Source organism: Haliotis rufescens, unplaced genomic scaffold, assembly GCF_023055435.1.
Source record: "Haliotis rufescens isolate VD_foot unplaced genomic scaffold, xgHalRufe1.0.p SCAF_3, whole genome shotgun sequence".
NCBI classification, from domain to species: domain Eukaryota; kingdom Metazoa; phylum Mollusca; class Gastropoda; order Lepetellida; family Haliotidae; genus Haliotis; species Haliotis rufescens.
In genome coordinates this window covers 63,809,965-63,825,831 of record NW_025964001.1, presented here as the reverse complement: position 1 = coordinate 63,825,831, position 15,867 = coordinate 63,809,965, and the positions used below count along the sequence as shown (strand labels likewise).

At 37.8% G+C, this 15,867-nt stretch overlaps 1 protein-coding gene across 3 annotated transcripts in view; it reads left to right on the top strand.

Annotated features, from left to right (window-relative positions):
• The window catches only part of LOC124140612, a 93,583-nt gene that overhangs the window by 31,315 nt on the left and 46,401 nt on the right, over nucleotides 1-15,867 (top strand). The window contains exons 1-5 of one of the 3 annotated variants that reach the window (XM_046508258.2): nucleotides 12,482-12,918; nucleotides 13,258-13,467; nucleotides 13,566-13,772; nucleotides 14,034-14,237; nucleotides 15,398-15,742. In XM_046508258.2, coding sequence (XP_046364214.2) covers nucleotides 12,522-12,918; nucleotides 13,258-13,467; nucleotides 13,566-13,772; nucleotides 14,034-14,237; nucleotides 15,398-15,645 — 1,266 coding nt within the window. In that variant the 5' untranslated portion in view covers nucleotides 12,482-12,521 and the 3' untranslated portion in view covers nucleotides 15,646-15,742. Of the gene's footprint in view, nucleotides 1-12,481; nucleotides 12,919-13,257; nucleotides 13,468-13,565; nucleotides 13,773-14,033; nucleotides 14,238-15,397; nucleotides 15,743-15,867 lie in introns of those variants that run through there. The other 2 variants (XM_048403276.1, XM_048403277.1) reach the window with 2 other exon arrangements.

The window sequence follows — 15,867 nt, the reverse complement described above, 5'->3', positions numbered from 1 at the left end:
TATGCACTGATCTTTTACATCATAATTATCATATTTGTTTTATTTTTTACTTATTACATACGAACTGAGGAAGTGTGGATAATTTTTAAATATGACATATTATTTGAACATGCTAACTCTCTTTCTCTTTGTTTTCCATGCAAAGCCTCTATAACGGATAATGGACACAGCCAATATCCTTAAACCTCAAACCAGGATGTGGAACTATCCCAAGGCCTCCTACATCACCCCAAAACCACCAGTACAGAGTGCCAAGACAAGCTTTAAGCCAGCTCCACATCCAGATTCCCTGCTGACAGAAGAAAGAACTTTTACATTCCTTACACCAAAGAGACTCTATAATATTTGTTATTTAATATACTACCAGTTTAACTGAATACATTGTCCATCTAAGCCATAATTATTTTATTTTACACGTTTGGGGTCCAAACTTTTTTCAGACGGAGGGGAAGTTATCATGATATAACATTTATACTTAAGTTTTCCTATAATAATCAGATCCACATCAAGTGCTTTTATGAGTTATCATGGTGTAATATTTATACATCATTTCATATAATTATAGTTTAGCAAGTAATACTTATCATCAGATAAAATGCATATATAAAATATGAGTAGTTTCAGTTATAGCTTTTTAGATAGATGCTAGCCTAAGGTAATGGGAGCGCATCTCCTAGACATACTATTCAATAACACAAGAGTTATGTCTACATAGTTTAATAGATTTGAAGCTTTTAGATAAATGCTAGCCTAAGGTATCAAGATCCCTTCTCCCAGACAAAAGATATGTCTACATAGTCTTATAGATTGCCTTGAACTATTACATTTAAGTAAATCTGTCATCACCTATATTAGAATAACATTCAGCAATTATTTCAACTTAGACTCATTAAGGATTAGCCCCCATACAAGCTCGTCTATAATGATACCATAATCTGTTTCCAAGCACCCAGTAAATATGTCAACAAGATTAGTGCCAACAGGATTAACAGGATTAAGTATTCTCCTCTGTCTAGCCTTTCATTTAGCATAGGGCACAACCCATCGTGTATCAAACAATCATATTCCTTTTTATTGTTCTAATTTTTGTTAAATACATACTGAAGCAAAATGTTAGGCAGAAGGGGTTTGTCGCCCTAACCAAGCAGATCTCTCTCCCACAGCCAAGAGGGTTGTACCGACTCTCTGTGTCACCCTCAGCTATATTTTAAGATATTGTTCATTGTTAATTGTTCTTGTAAATAAAATTGTGATTAGTCTCCTGTGACTCCGGCTCTTTGCTGACTAATTCCCCCAAGAAAACCAGCGTGCTATGAAGAAGAGATAGTGGCGGAACTAAAATCCCAAGGTGTTACTGCTGTAAAGCGTTTCACCAGAAAACAAGATGACTAAATAGTAAAAACTAACACGTATCTTGTCACTTTTGATCTTCAAAATTTGCCACGTTCAATTAAAGCTGGATACTTTAACATCGGGGTGGAGGTTTATGTGCCTAACCCACTCCGATGTTTTCAGTGTCAAAAATTTGACCACGGTGCAAAACTGTATGTGTCTGTTGTGCAGGAGTTCATGAGAGCTCTGAGTGCGCAAGCGAGCATGTTGCTTCTTCCAAATCGTGTTCAATATTTCAGAATGAATCCAAAATTCTGAAAATAAAATACACACAAAACATCGGAGAAACGGATAAAGAAAACGACCAGGGCTCTCCAAAATTTGGAGGAGCCTCCTTCTTAACCCATCTCTGTAGAGGTTCACAATCCGTTTGAACCTCTTGAGATGGAGTTTACCCCTTCTCACCCTGTCTATGGGAGTGAACTTTCCTCCAACTCCAGAACACCACTTGAACCTCCATGAGTTTTAATCCCATCATACAGTGGAATTGTAGAGGATTTAGGAATAATTTTAATGATTTACAGGTATTAATTCAAGACTTTAAACCATCAGCATTTTGCTTACAAGAAACTTTCCTGAAGACAACGAATAAATTCGATTTACGATATTATGAATAATATCACAGCTTTTCCTCTCCAGGTGATAAGGCTACGGGAGGATCTTCTGTTGTAGTGGGCCAGGGCATCATTCACAGTCCTGTTTCTCTTAATACCCCACTTCAGGCTGTTGCAGTACGTGTCACTATGCATATTGTTTTTTACCTCGTGCTGTCTTTATGTTCCTCCATCTTCAAATCTCCGTCAAGCTGATCTTCAAGCCCTGAATGACCAGCTCCCAAAGCCCTGTATTGTTATGGGTGATTTAAATGGCATAATCAACTTTGGGGAAGTGTCAATACAAACAATAAAGGGAAGACAGAAGATTTCATTTCCAACAATGATTTATGTATTTTCAATGACAATTCTAAAACCTATTTACATCCTGGAACAGGTACGTACTCATCGCTTGATCTCTCTCTTACAAACTCTGATCTGCTTAATGAATTCAAATGGTCAGTCCACGATGACCTCTGTGGCAGTGACCATTTCCCGACAATATAAAAAACCTGTCATCCAATCTGACGTTCCTCGTTCAACAAGATGGAACTTTTCAAAAGCCAACTGGCCATTGTCTGAAATACTAGCTTCAAACAAATTAACACCTGCCCCTTTTACTGACATATCTGATCCAATACAAGCTTTTTCTGATGAACTGAATAAAATAGCTGATACCTGTATTCCTGAGTCCTCTGCAAATCCTCACATCCGTAAACCATGGTTTACTAATGACTGCAAACAAGCTATGAAGGCAAGGAAAAAAGCTGAACACTTTTTCCGTCGCCATCCTATGGTCCATAATTTGAATAAATATAAAATCTTAAATGCTAAGGCCAGACGAACATTTAAACAAAATAAACGACAATCTTGGCAGAACCATGTTACAAAAATAAATTCACAGACTCCGATGTCTAAAGTATGGAACATGATCCAAAAGATCAAAGGTAAGGGTTCCAAAGCCAGCATCCACCACCTTAAAAATGGGGATGAATTGCTTACTGATAGTTAAGATATTGCTAATAAACTGGGAGGAACTTTGGCAACACATTCTTCCTCGACTAACTATGTACCTAAATTTCAAAAATGCAAACATTAATTTTAAATCAGATAATGGGGAAGACTACAATGAAATATTTTCCATTCATGAGCTCCATACTGCCCTTGGGCAAGCTCGTGATACTGCTTGTTGAGCTGAAAACATACATTTTCAACTCTTGAAACATTTACCAGAACCTTGTTTAGAAACTCTCTAGCTACTATTTGACGATATCTGGACATCTGGTAAGTTTCCTTCATCATGGCGTGATGCCATAGTTATTCCTATACCAAAACCGGGACGGGATTATACCAATTATAGACCTATTTCATTGACTAGCTGCGTTTTGCAAAACCATGGAACGCATGGTCAATAATAGACTCACGTGGTACTTAGAATCCAATAATTTAATAACAAATATTCAATGTGATTTTCGTGAAAATCGCAGTACCATTGACCATTTAGTTCGATTAGAGTCATTCGTTAAGAATGCAATAATAAAAAAGCAACATGCAGTGTCTATCTTTTTCGATCTAGAAAAAGCATATGACACTGCATGGAAGCACGGTATTTTAAAAGATTTAAATGATTTTGGATTAAGAGGCCGTTTGCCTCAATTTATATTCAGGTTTTTAACTGACAGGCAATTTCAAGTCCGCGTGGGTTCTACCCTGTCTGATCATTATAGCCAGGATCAGGGTGTCCCACAAGGCAGTATTTTGTCTGTCACATTGTTTAGTATTAAAATAAATAGTCTCTCTAAAGATTTAAATGATTCAATTGATGGATCACTTTTTGTGGATGATTTCAATATTTCCTGTCGTGGCAAAAACATGCATACAATTGAAAGGCAACTGCAACTATGTTTAAATAAAATCCAAAAATGGTCTTTGGAAAATGGATTTAAGTTCTCAAAATCTAAAACAAATTGTATTCATTTTTGTAGAAAATATAAACCGCACAAACATCAGGAACTAATTTTAGATAACACTCCTATTAAGGTTGTAAAAGAAGCCAAGTTCCCGGGTATAATTTTTAATCACCATTTGACTTTTCTGCCTCACATTAAATATTTGAAGAATAAATGTCTGAAAGCCCTGGACTTACTAAAAGTTGTCTCAAACTCTAAGTGTGGAGGAGATCAGAAAACCCTCCTTCAACTATACAGAGCACTTATCCGCTCCAAACTAAATTATGGCTCCATCATTTATGGTGGAGCTTGTAAAAGTAATTTAAAAGTTCTAGATCCTATTCACCATCAAGGCCTGAGGCTTTGCCTTGGAACCTTCCGAACTTCGCTGATACAAAGTCTGTATGTGGAGGCTGATGAGCCGTCCCTTCATCAACGTCGCATTAAATTATCTTTGCAATATATTTCTAAATTACGTTCTTCGAAATCCAATCCAACTTATGACTGTGTTTTTAATCCACTTTATGAAAATCTCTACCGAACGAAATCATCTCTTATTCCACCTCTTGGAATAAGAATACAATCTCACTTTTCTGCTGCGAAATTAAATCTTGAAAACATTGCCCCCACTCAGTTTTTCTCTTCTCCACACAAACCAACTAATCTATCAACAACAATATAATGAATTACGAAGCACATATGATACTTACAAATCTATATTTACAGATGGATCCAAAGATGGTGACGCTGTTGCCAGCGCCACTGTCATTGGATCCAGGATTATCTCATCCCGATTACCAGAAAACTGTTCAATTTTTACAGCAGAAGCAAATGCTATTTTAACAGCACTTAAATACATCAACAGACAATCGAAACATAACCAGTTCAGAATTTTTTTCAGATTCTCTTTCTTGCCTCCAGGCTATTAAAAACAGCCACGCATCCACTTATAATAGAAATTGTCGAATTGTTGAATGATCTTGCTACTGGCCAATGTGACATCGTTTTCTGTTGGTTACCCAGCCATGTTGGAATCACTGGTAACACAATGGCCGATGCTGCTGCAAAAGCAGCACTCAGTAAATCTGTGACACCACTTTGTATCCCATACACCGATATCAAACCCCTCATCAGATGTAACATCCGAGATTTGATGCAAAAGAAGACACCCAAGTAGGTATCAATAAATTACATGAAATTAAACCAAATATCGGTTACACCTACTTGGGCTGTCAGTCAAGATTTGAAGAGGTCATTATGCAACGATGTCGTATTGGCCACAGTAGATATACAAATGGATACTTATTAAAAGGTGAGGATCCTCCGGTTTGTGTCTCTTGTGATGAAAGAATCACGGTCAAGCATGTCCTGCTTGACTGCATCGATTTTTTCATTGCAAGGGATAAATATTATTGTGTAAAAACAGTCAAGGACCTTTTTCGTCAAGTTAATTCTCATTTAGTATTGTGCTTTTTAAAGGAAATTGAATTAATACATAAATTGTTATGTACATAATATGGTTTTTTTATATATTGGTAGTGCTTATAAATAACTTAGATTGTTAGTGGCTGTACCCTCGAGGGGGAGGGGGAGGGGGGGGGGGGGGGGTTGAAGTAACGTAAAATTATTGTCCCCCTAAGAGGGTATGTAAGTCCCACGTCATTCAAAATATTTTCTATGCATGCCAGACTTTTAAACGTTGCATTTTTGTCATCTTAATCTTTGGCTTAACTGGTCAATTAGCGCCAGTGACTGTAGGGTGATATAAATCCTGCTGGGGTCCATGCAGGAAGCAAAGGCACTGTAAGCCCCCATGGTCCATTGTATGGTGATCACCCTTCAGTGACTGACGATCTCTAGCCATTTTTACATTGTGTTGTTCTCTAATACTTATAATCTTTTAATATTCCCAACTAGTTTTAAATCAAATCTGTGATATTCTAGTTATTGTACTGTCCTTCGATGACAGGTTTTTATAAAGTCTACATATATGTGTTGTTTATGTATTACTTCTCGTCACAATATGGATGAAATATTACCGACGTGACGTTAAATATTAACTCACTCACTCACTCTCTCACTCACTACAAACCTGCGATCAGATGTTACATCAGAGATCTTATGCAAAAGAAGTGGGACACCCAAGTAGGTATCAATAAATTACATCAAATTCAACCAAATGTCAGTTACACCTTCTTGGGTTATCATTCCAGATTTGAAGAGGTCATTTTACGACGATGTCGTGTTGGCCATTCAAGATATACACACAAATATGTATTAAAAGGTGAGGATCCTCCGTTTTGTATCACTTGTGATGAGAGAATCACAGTCAAGCACGTACTGCTTGACTGTATTGATTTTACCATTACAAGGGATCAATATTTCAAAGTTTCATCCATAAAGGATCTTTTTAACCTAAGTTCACATTTAATAATGAGTTTTTTAAAAGAAGTAGAATTAATTGATACATTTTGATGTACATAGTTACTTTTTACGAAATGATACTGTATAATTATTAACCTAGATTGTTTGTGGCTGTGCCCTCGAAGGGGGTTGAAGTAGCGTAAAATGATTGTCCTCCTTTGAGGGTATCATAAGACCTAATCATTCAGTTTGTTATTCCTACCGTAATTTTTAATCGTAGAATATTTGTAATTTTAATTGTTGGCTAAAATTGACTACAATCACCAGCAGCTGAAGCGATGGTGTAAATCCTGCTGGGGAACCATGTAGGTAGCAGAAGTATCGTAAGTCCCCTCGGTCCCTAGTATGGTGGCCTAACTTTGGTTGCTGGTGATCTATAGCCCATTTTTATAATGTGTTGTTGAATCATAGGTTATTCTTTTAATTGTTCGAGCAACCAGTTTTACTTATAAACTGTGATAGTCTAGTTATTATACTGTCCATCGATGACAGGTTTTTATTCGTCTAAATTTAAGTATTATGAATGTTCTCGTCACGATATGGCTGAAATACTGCCGATGTGACGTTAAATTGAAACTCACTCACAGTAAACACCAAAGGCTGGAGCTGCTGGAATGTTGCTCGACATGAAAGTTCACTGTTGGAAAGTTGAAGTCATCCCTTTTATCATACAGTCTGGTGGAGGGTGTTTTGTCACTCTGAATCTTTATGCATAGATCTCAACCCGAAACAGATGTGGCGGTCTCACTGGTCTCCTTTATTTCTAGTTCAGGTGGGTAAGGGAATTGGCTATTTGATTGTTATTGAACGATATCAGATCATCGATATACCTGGTGCTTAGATTAAACTTCTTGGCCAAATTACTTTGTTTTGACTTTGTCAGTCCGAACAGAAATTCCGATTCATATGCATAAAGCAACAGATCCGCAAGAAGGGGAGAACAATTGGTGCCCATGGGGATGCCCACCTCTTGCCTAAATGTCTTATCCCACATTTTACGTAGATATTATCAAGGAGAAAGTCCAGCATTTCACATATTGTTTTCTCAGTAAACTTCAAATGTTTTCATTTTTAACGGGATTGCCTAAAAGTCGGTCCAAGAAAAGTCGGGCCGGGCCGGGCCAGCGGGTAATACTAAAAATGGATTGCAGAATAATAAAACGAAACGCGCATATCTAGGCAGATCTCAAATGTCCACAAACGTATAGTTTTGCTCATTTAATTGAGTTTGAATAAAAATGCACCTTCTACAATGTAAATAACTGATGATTATGACTACATACCGTGAGTCTCGTAGAAAAGTCAGCGTCTTGACTGTGTATTCTTTGATTAGAATGCTTCTCACCGACCTTAGCGTGTAGGGGTGTGATGTCCTGTGCAGGAAACGACAGTGTTTTGACTACTCTTCTTTCATTAATTAACGTGTTAAGGTAATTAACCTTTACTAATTCGTGTTAAACCAACACAGGATGTTTTCTGGAAGCGGATGTTCGCGAATGTCAAAAGACTGACACGACACGTGTTAATAACTGTCCAAGCACTTCTAAAGTTCCTAACATTATTTATACCTAAAGACTAGTATTATATCTAATTATTTACCACTTTATTGTCTCATATTTCAGTAGTTAAAGAAAACACAGAGCTCAAAGTGAAGCCTTTTTCACTCTACATTCTCAACATAGTCTCTATCAGAAGTGTTTTGCTTGTGTTGGGTCCGACTTGGCCCGGGCGGTCAAAATCAATTTTTAACGCACAGATGTATCTTCAAATGTGATTAAATCTATAGATTAGTGTTATATCTACCTGTTCACTAATTTATAATGTCCAGGTGTATCGCATTTAAAGAAATCTGCGCCGTTAAAGTGAAGCATTTTTACAGTATTTTCTTTAAAAAAACCAAGTCAGAAATGTTCGGTCCGACCTGGCCCGGGCTGTTAAAATCAACTTAAACCTCACAGATGTATCATCAAATGGATTCACATCTATAGATTAGTATTATATCTACCTATACACCACTTTATAATGTCACAGATTGCAGTAGTTATAGACAACAAGGGGCTCAAAGTGAAGCCCTTTTCCCTCTACATTCTCAACATAGTCTCTATCAGAAGTGTTTGGCTTGTGTTGGGTCCGACTCTGCCCAGGCGGTCAAAATCAACTTTAAACGCACAGATGTATCTTCAAATGTGACTAAATCTATAGATTAGTGTTATATCTACCTGTACACCAATTTATAATGTCCAGGTGTATCGCATTTAGAGAAATCTGCGCCGTTAAAGTGAAGCATTTTTACTGTATTTTCTTAAAAAGATCCAAGTCAGAAATGTTCGGTCCGACCTGGCCCGGGCTGTTAAAATCAACTTAAACCTCACAGATGTATCATCAAATGGATTCACATCTATAGATTAGTATTATATTTACTTATAAACCACTTTATAATGTCACAGATTGCAGTATTTATAGACAACAAGGGGTTCAAAATGAAGCCCTTTTCCCTCTACATTCTCAACATAGTCTCTATCAGAAGTGTTTGGCTTGTGTTGGGTCCGACCTGGCCCGGGCTGTTAAAATCAACTAAAACCTCACAGATGTATCTTCAAATGTGATTAAATCTATAGATTAGTGTTATATCTACCTGTTCACTAATTTATAATGTCCAGGTGTATCGCATTTAAAGAAATCTGCGCCGTTAAAGTGAAGCATTTTTACAGTATTTTCTTAAAAAAATCCAAGTCAGAAATGTTCGGTCCGACCTGGCCCGGGCTGTTAAAATCAACTTAAACCTCACAGATGTGTCATCAAATGGATTCACATCTATAGATTAGTATTATATGTACCTATACACCACTTTATAATGTCACAGATTGCAGTATTTATAGACAACAAGGGGCTCAAAGTGAAGCCCTTTTCCCCTCTACATTCTCAACATAGTCTCTATCAGAAGTGTTTGGCTTGTGTTGGGTCCGACCTGGCCCGGGCGGTCAAAACCAACTTTAAACGCACAGATGTATCTTCAAATGGATTCACATCTATAGATTAGTATTATATGTACCTATACACCACTTTATAATGTCACAGATTGCAGTAGTTATAGACAACAAGGGGCTCAAAGTGAAGCCCTTTTCCCCTCTACATTCTCAACATAGTCTCATTGGGTCCGACCTGGCCCGGGCTGTTAAAATCCCTTTAACGGCGCAGATTTCTTTAAATGCGATACACCTGGACATTATAAATTGGTGTATAGGTAGATATAACACTAATCTATAGATTTAATCACATTTGAAGATACATCTGTGAGGTTTTAGTTGATTTTAACAGCCCGGGCCAGGTCGGACCCAACACAAGCCAAACACTTCTGATAGAGACTATGTTGAGAATGTAGAGGGGAAAAGGGCTTCACTTTGAGCCCCTTGTTGTCTATAAATACTGCAATCTGTGACATTATAAAGTGGTGTATAGGTACATATAATACTTATCTATAGATGTGAATCCATTTGATGATACATCTGTGAGGTTTAAGTTGATTTTAACAGCCCGGGCCAGGTCGGACCGAACATTTCTGACTTGGATCTTTTTAAGAAAATACTGTAAAAATGCTTCACTTTAACGGCGCAGATTTCTCTAAATGCGATACACCTGGACATTATAAATTGGTGTATAGGTAGATATAACACTAATCTATAGATTTAATCACATTTGAAGATACATCTGTGCGTTTAAAGTTGATTTTGACCGCCCGGGCCAAGTCGGACCCAACACAAGCCAAACACTTCTGATAGAGACTATGTTGAGAATGTAGAGGGAAAAGGGCTTCACTTTGAGCCCCTTGTTTCCTATAAATACTGCGATCTGTGACATTATAAAGTGGTGTATATGTAGATATAACACTAATCTATAGAGGTAATCACATTTGATGATACATCTGTGAGGTTTAAGTTGATTTTGACAGCCCGGGCCAGGTCGGAGCGAACTGTGTGACTGTTGAGAGTAGAGGGAGAAGAGGTCTACTTTAACCAACGTGTCTGCTTTAAATACGATGAACAGTGACGTTAAAAAGTGGTATTTACTTAGATATAGTACGTTCCTATAATATATACGCTATGCCGACAGATGGAAATTCGTATCACGATAGCTAGAAGTATTTGATACGTGTCAAATCCTATTTCGTTTAACGATTGCTCTTTTACATGTTACCTAGATCAGCGACGCTAACACATAGCTCCCCTTCTAGTTTTTAAGTGATTTACTACGAATTACTTAATTATGCTGCACGTTTTGGATTGGTGATTGTTCAGTAGTGTCATGTGTGTACATGTATGTTGCATCAATAATATGTAGATATGATCGCCGATAATGAAGTAATTAGCCAATCACACTTTGGCCCGTCTTGGCCCGGCCCGGCCCGACTTTTAGGCAATCCCATTTTTAACCAAATTGTCCTGAATCTCTGAATATAGATACTTAATCGTATCTGTGTACACATCGTTTTCAAAAGTAACATTCTACGTTTATATTGGGACTCTCGCGTCCATCACAAACGTATCATAGGTGCACATAAGAACCAGACACATGCGTGTATATGGAACCGATGTCCTATCTCTGAATGACACGCACCTTTATCTTGACAACTGTGTTTTTCGGTTTTTGAAGAAAGAATATTGTAAACTATGATTATGTTCCCTACGTCGACATTACACATAATATCCACACGTCTTCTAAACTACGTTTCACTATGTAAATATATCAACATAACTTATGATGATTGAAGCAGGCAAATAAACATGTTTGTAAAACTGTATGATCACTGGCTATAATAATGGCATGGCTCTGAACAGAGTTACTGTTTGGCACACAAACAATTGTAAGCCTCAACAAATGATTAGCTTCATAAGCCACTCCTCATCAAAACTTATAGCTCTGGTTATTCTAGCACTGTTTTAGTCAGAAAAATGGCACTTGTTTGTTTTGTGTGAGTGAGATTATGGTTTACATCACATCGGCACTATTTCAGCCATATCGTGACGAGAAATTATACATTTTTAATATATATATTTTAACTAAATTAAAACCTGTCATCGATGGACAGTAAAATTACTAGAATATCACAGCTAATATTTAAAACTAGCATACAACCATAAAAAGATATCACTATAAATAACGGTACAATATAAAAAAAGGCTATAGATCGCCAGCAGCTGAAGGTAGATCCCCATGCTAGGGTCCATAGGGGCTTACAGTACATTTGCTACCTGCGTGGACCCCAGCCGGATTCCGATGTTGGCGAGTAATTACAAATTTAGCCATGTTAAATGAACATATCTACTACGACTAAAATTGTGGTGGAAAAACATTACTTTGAATGACGTGGTCTGACATAGCCTCTCTGGGGGACAATCATTTTACACTACTTCAACCCCCATTAAGGGTAAAGCCACAAACAATCTCTACCTTCTTGTGTATATAAATACTTGTATGTGTTTAAGTTGATTGTGAGTCTTATTTAAACACAAACAGCGACAAACAAGCCATAATTCTTATCTTATAAATATTAAATTCATAAGATAAGAAATCTGGGTTGTACGACTACGACATTTACAAATGAGTCATTATATATATCAACAATTTCCATCTTTATTATGTATGAACATATCATGATTACACAATGCATGTATATCTTTCATCTCGATTCCCATAGAGTTAAACTACTTCTAATTGAAGCCCTTTCAAATTTTTGTTCGGGTAATGCTGGCTTCGACTCATATTTGATGTTCTTTGTTCCTTTCTGCATACATATTAAACGTCAGCGTCAGAGAAGAACCAATTGTCATTTAGGAAATATTTTAGTTTTACAACACAGGCAATTTGATTGTCGTTTGATTATATTGACTAATCTGAATCCAATACAAATAATTAGCTCCTAAAAAAGATGTTCATTCATTTCTTTAACTCTTTTTGAGATTCGACTGAAGATTATATTTACAATAGAAAATAGTTTTCAGTAACACATCAAAGTCATTACAGTTGCTCAAGGTTTACAGAAATCAATTTGGAAATAATGAGTCTTTATGTAGTTGGTATAAATATGACCACTGCTTCTAAATTTCCTAAGTCACTTGACACAATGACACGATTCTACTATGTGGTATTCGTATCTTGTTTAGGGATGGCAGTAGCCCAGTTTCCGGGATTTGGGGCACCTGTACTCAGCACTTCGAACTTGGGATTCAAACAAACAAAATCTGGAGCCCCTTCTGGAGACCTGACGAAAAACGACATTGCTAAAGCCATCACTGCTGCCACTGAAGCAATAGAGGCTCAGATACAAGCTGAATTAAAGGAGACAAGAGGCAAGGTACAACAGCTGAAGGGCAGCTTTGAGCAAGAGGCAACGACAATAAAGGAAGGAATGCAGGAAGTCAAGAAAAATGTAAAGTCACTGACGGAGAATCTCCAACGTGTTGCAAAAGAGTCGGAAGAGAGGAATAAAGTAGTGCAAAAGAAAATGAAAGAACAGTGCCTTGTCATTGATCAACTTCAAGTCGTCAGCAACACTGCAACTGGTTTGGGTTTAGTTTAACTTGCTTTCGTTTGCATATTAAGGGTAGCCATCAAATTTAATTTACATCAAATCTAATTACATGTTAACCAAGCTTTAAACTCGTCTTGACATTGATGGATTAAGAGGTGGTTTTGTTTTCCCTCACATTGAAGTTTTATTTATGATGATATGATCCAATTCAAAGATGGGCTTTTTAAACGATAAATGTGAAATAAATCGATCACAACACACGTGATCAATTTGGCAGTGGTTAGAAATATGCATGTGTTATCAAGCAGTATGTGAGCCTTAAAGCAATATATGTCATTATAGGACACTCCCCAGTCCATTCGCATTGTAGGAAAACCTACATTCACGTCGGCAACATCAAGTTCAACTATTAAGGGGGGAGTGGCTACTCGAGCAATTGATGGCAATACAAATGCCAAGTATAGTGGAGGCTCGTGTACTCACACGAGTCCCAAGGACTCCCATCCCTGGTGGCTTGGACATCTAAGTGCGAAGATTGAAGTTCACAACATAACACTGACAAACAGAAGGGACTGCTGTGGTATGTTTTGTTTGTCACCATTACTTTCCTTTACACGTATTGTGTACCTAGGTGATTATGGAACATGGAATGATGATGATATGTTTGTTTCTCTTCAGCCAATCGCTTGAAAAACGTGATAATTGAAGGCTTTGAAGAAGATCCCACAAACAATCCTGAAGCACAACCGCATTTATGCAAAAAGCACCCGGATCAAGTTCAGAAAACAGAAACTATTAAATGCGACTCTCCTGTTGTTGCATATTACATCCGAATTTCGCTGGGTTACAAGGAGCGTCTGACGTTATGCGAGGTTAACGTAGGAGGTAACATTTACATGGATTAGAACTGTGTGAACAAATGTCTAACTTTAAACCAAACAAGCCTCTGGTTGTTAAATGTTATTTCTAGTTGTGAATATTGAATTCCTGTGTGACCGTATCCAGTAATATGTGTGTTGTTGCGTGAAGCTAGACTGATAAAAATATCCCCACTAGCTCTCTTGTTTATGGTACGTATAGCTCCTGTTTCTGGTACGTATAGCTCCTGTTTCTGGTACGTATAGCTCTTGTTTATGGTTCGTACAGGTGTAACGCTAGAAAGGAAAGGTTTTGCTCTCCAAAGTTCTGTTGTCTCCCCTTCCACCAATGCCAAGATGGCGACTGATGATGACGTCAGCACCTGTTCCGTGACTGGAAGTGAGACTGGTGATGCTCCCTGGTGGCAGATGGATCTGAATGGGGCAGTTACTGTCTTAAGTGTGGAGATCACAAACCGGAATGATGACAAATGTAAGTGTACTGTCACACAAATGTAATCAATCAAACACAATTTCGTTTCAACTTCAATGTTATCTGCAGCTGACACTGCTTCCATCTTGTGTAAGATTCTTAAACATTTTGTGTAATAATGAATTCATGTTCAGGTCATTAATTTTGCGGCCTTTGGGGATTTTGATACTGAAAGAGTATGAAACAGGCAATCCAGTGATTGGCACGAAACAGGGATACGATGACAAGCATCAACCAAGTCAAAGAGTCTGACCACCTGATCCCGTTAGTCGCCTCTCAGGCAAGCATGGGTTGTTGAAGTCCTGTTCTATCCCTGGATGTTCAAGGGTCGTCAGTATTAAGGAGTCATATGCACATGTTACTCGCGGTTTCCACACATGCAACCAATATTTCTTTGGCAGTTTTCTGCTTTTATCCTTCGCATATAGTTTCATTGTATCGGTTCAAATAGAAGCAAAGGGTAACAAAAAATATATCTAATTTTGTAAGGGAACAAAAACTTTGAAAGCATGATTTTGAAATACTCACTGTGTTTGACTGCTGTTTAATATCCCACTCAGCGTAATTACAACTATGTGATGGCAGTCTGTACATAATCGAGCCTGGACAAGACAGTCCAGTGATCGGCATCACCGATCCACATAACTGGTATACGATAGGACAAAACCCTTTCCGTATCCAATAGAAATGTGAAACAGATGAGGCGGTCTCACTGGTCTCCTTTGTTTCGAGTGCAAGTGGGTAAATCAGTGGAAGGGAGTTGGTAATGAAACAATATCAGATCATCGATATACCTGAAGTTTAACTTTAACTTCTTGGCCTGATTACCTTGTTTTGACTTTATCAATCTGAGCAGAAATTCCAAATCATATGCATGAAGAAACAGACCCTCAAGAATGGGAACACAACTGGTGCCCATGGGGTGCCTACTTCTTGCCTAAATGTTTTACCCACAAATGTTAGGAAATGTTATCAATGAGGATGCATCAAAGCAAGTCGCAAACCTGACCACCTGTTAGTCGCCTCTTATGACAAGCATTCACTGTGGTATATGAATGTAAATATAAACGTTGTCTCTTTGATCAGTTTAAAAATATTCACCAATTGTTTGTTATTAAATCAAAACTAATGTTAATGTATTTTACTGAACCTCTATCTAGACACGTGGCTCTCCAACATCCAGATTGATCTTTATGATCAACTGCCATCAAGCTGTTCAGGCGACACAGAGGTCACCCGTCACAAGTGCACATTCCGTGAAGAACAAGTTGGTCGAGGAGAGACAGTAACTTTGACTTGTGACACGCCCATGACCGGTCGTTATTTGAGAATCACCAAGATGGTCAAACTTCCGAGCGAAGCCTTTTCTCTGTGCGAAGTCACCGTCAACACTTTACCTTCGGCATGACAACACATTCGGTTGACCCGCGGTACCTTTGGCATATGAACCCTAACTGCTCGTCATTGTGTCTTTGTACTTCAACGTAATAAATAACAGCAAACGATCGGAGTTGTCTGTACTAGTGGGTGATTGAGTGAGTGAGTAAAAATTTAAAGTCACATCGGCAATATTTCAGCCATATAGTGTCCGCCAAGGACAGATAACTCACGTATTGAGAAAGGGCAATAA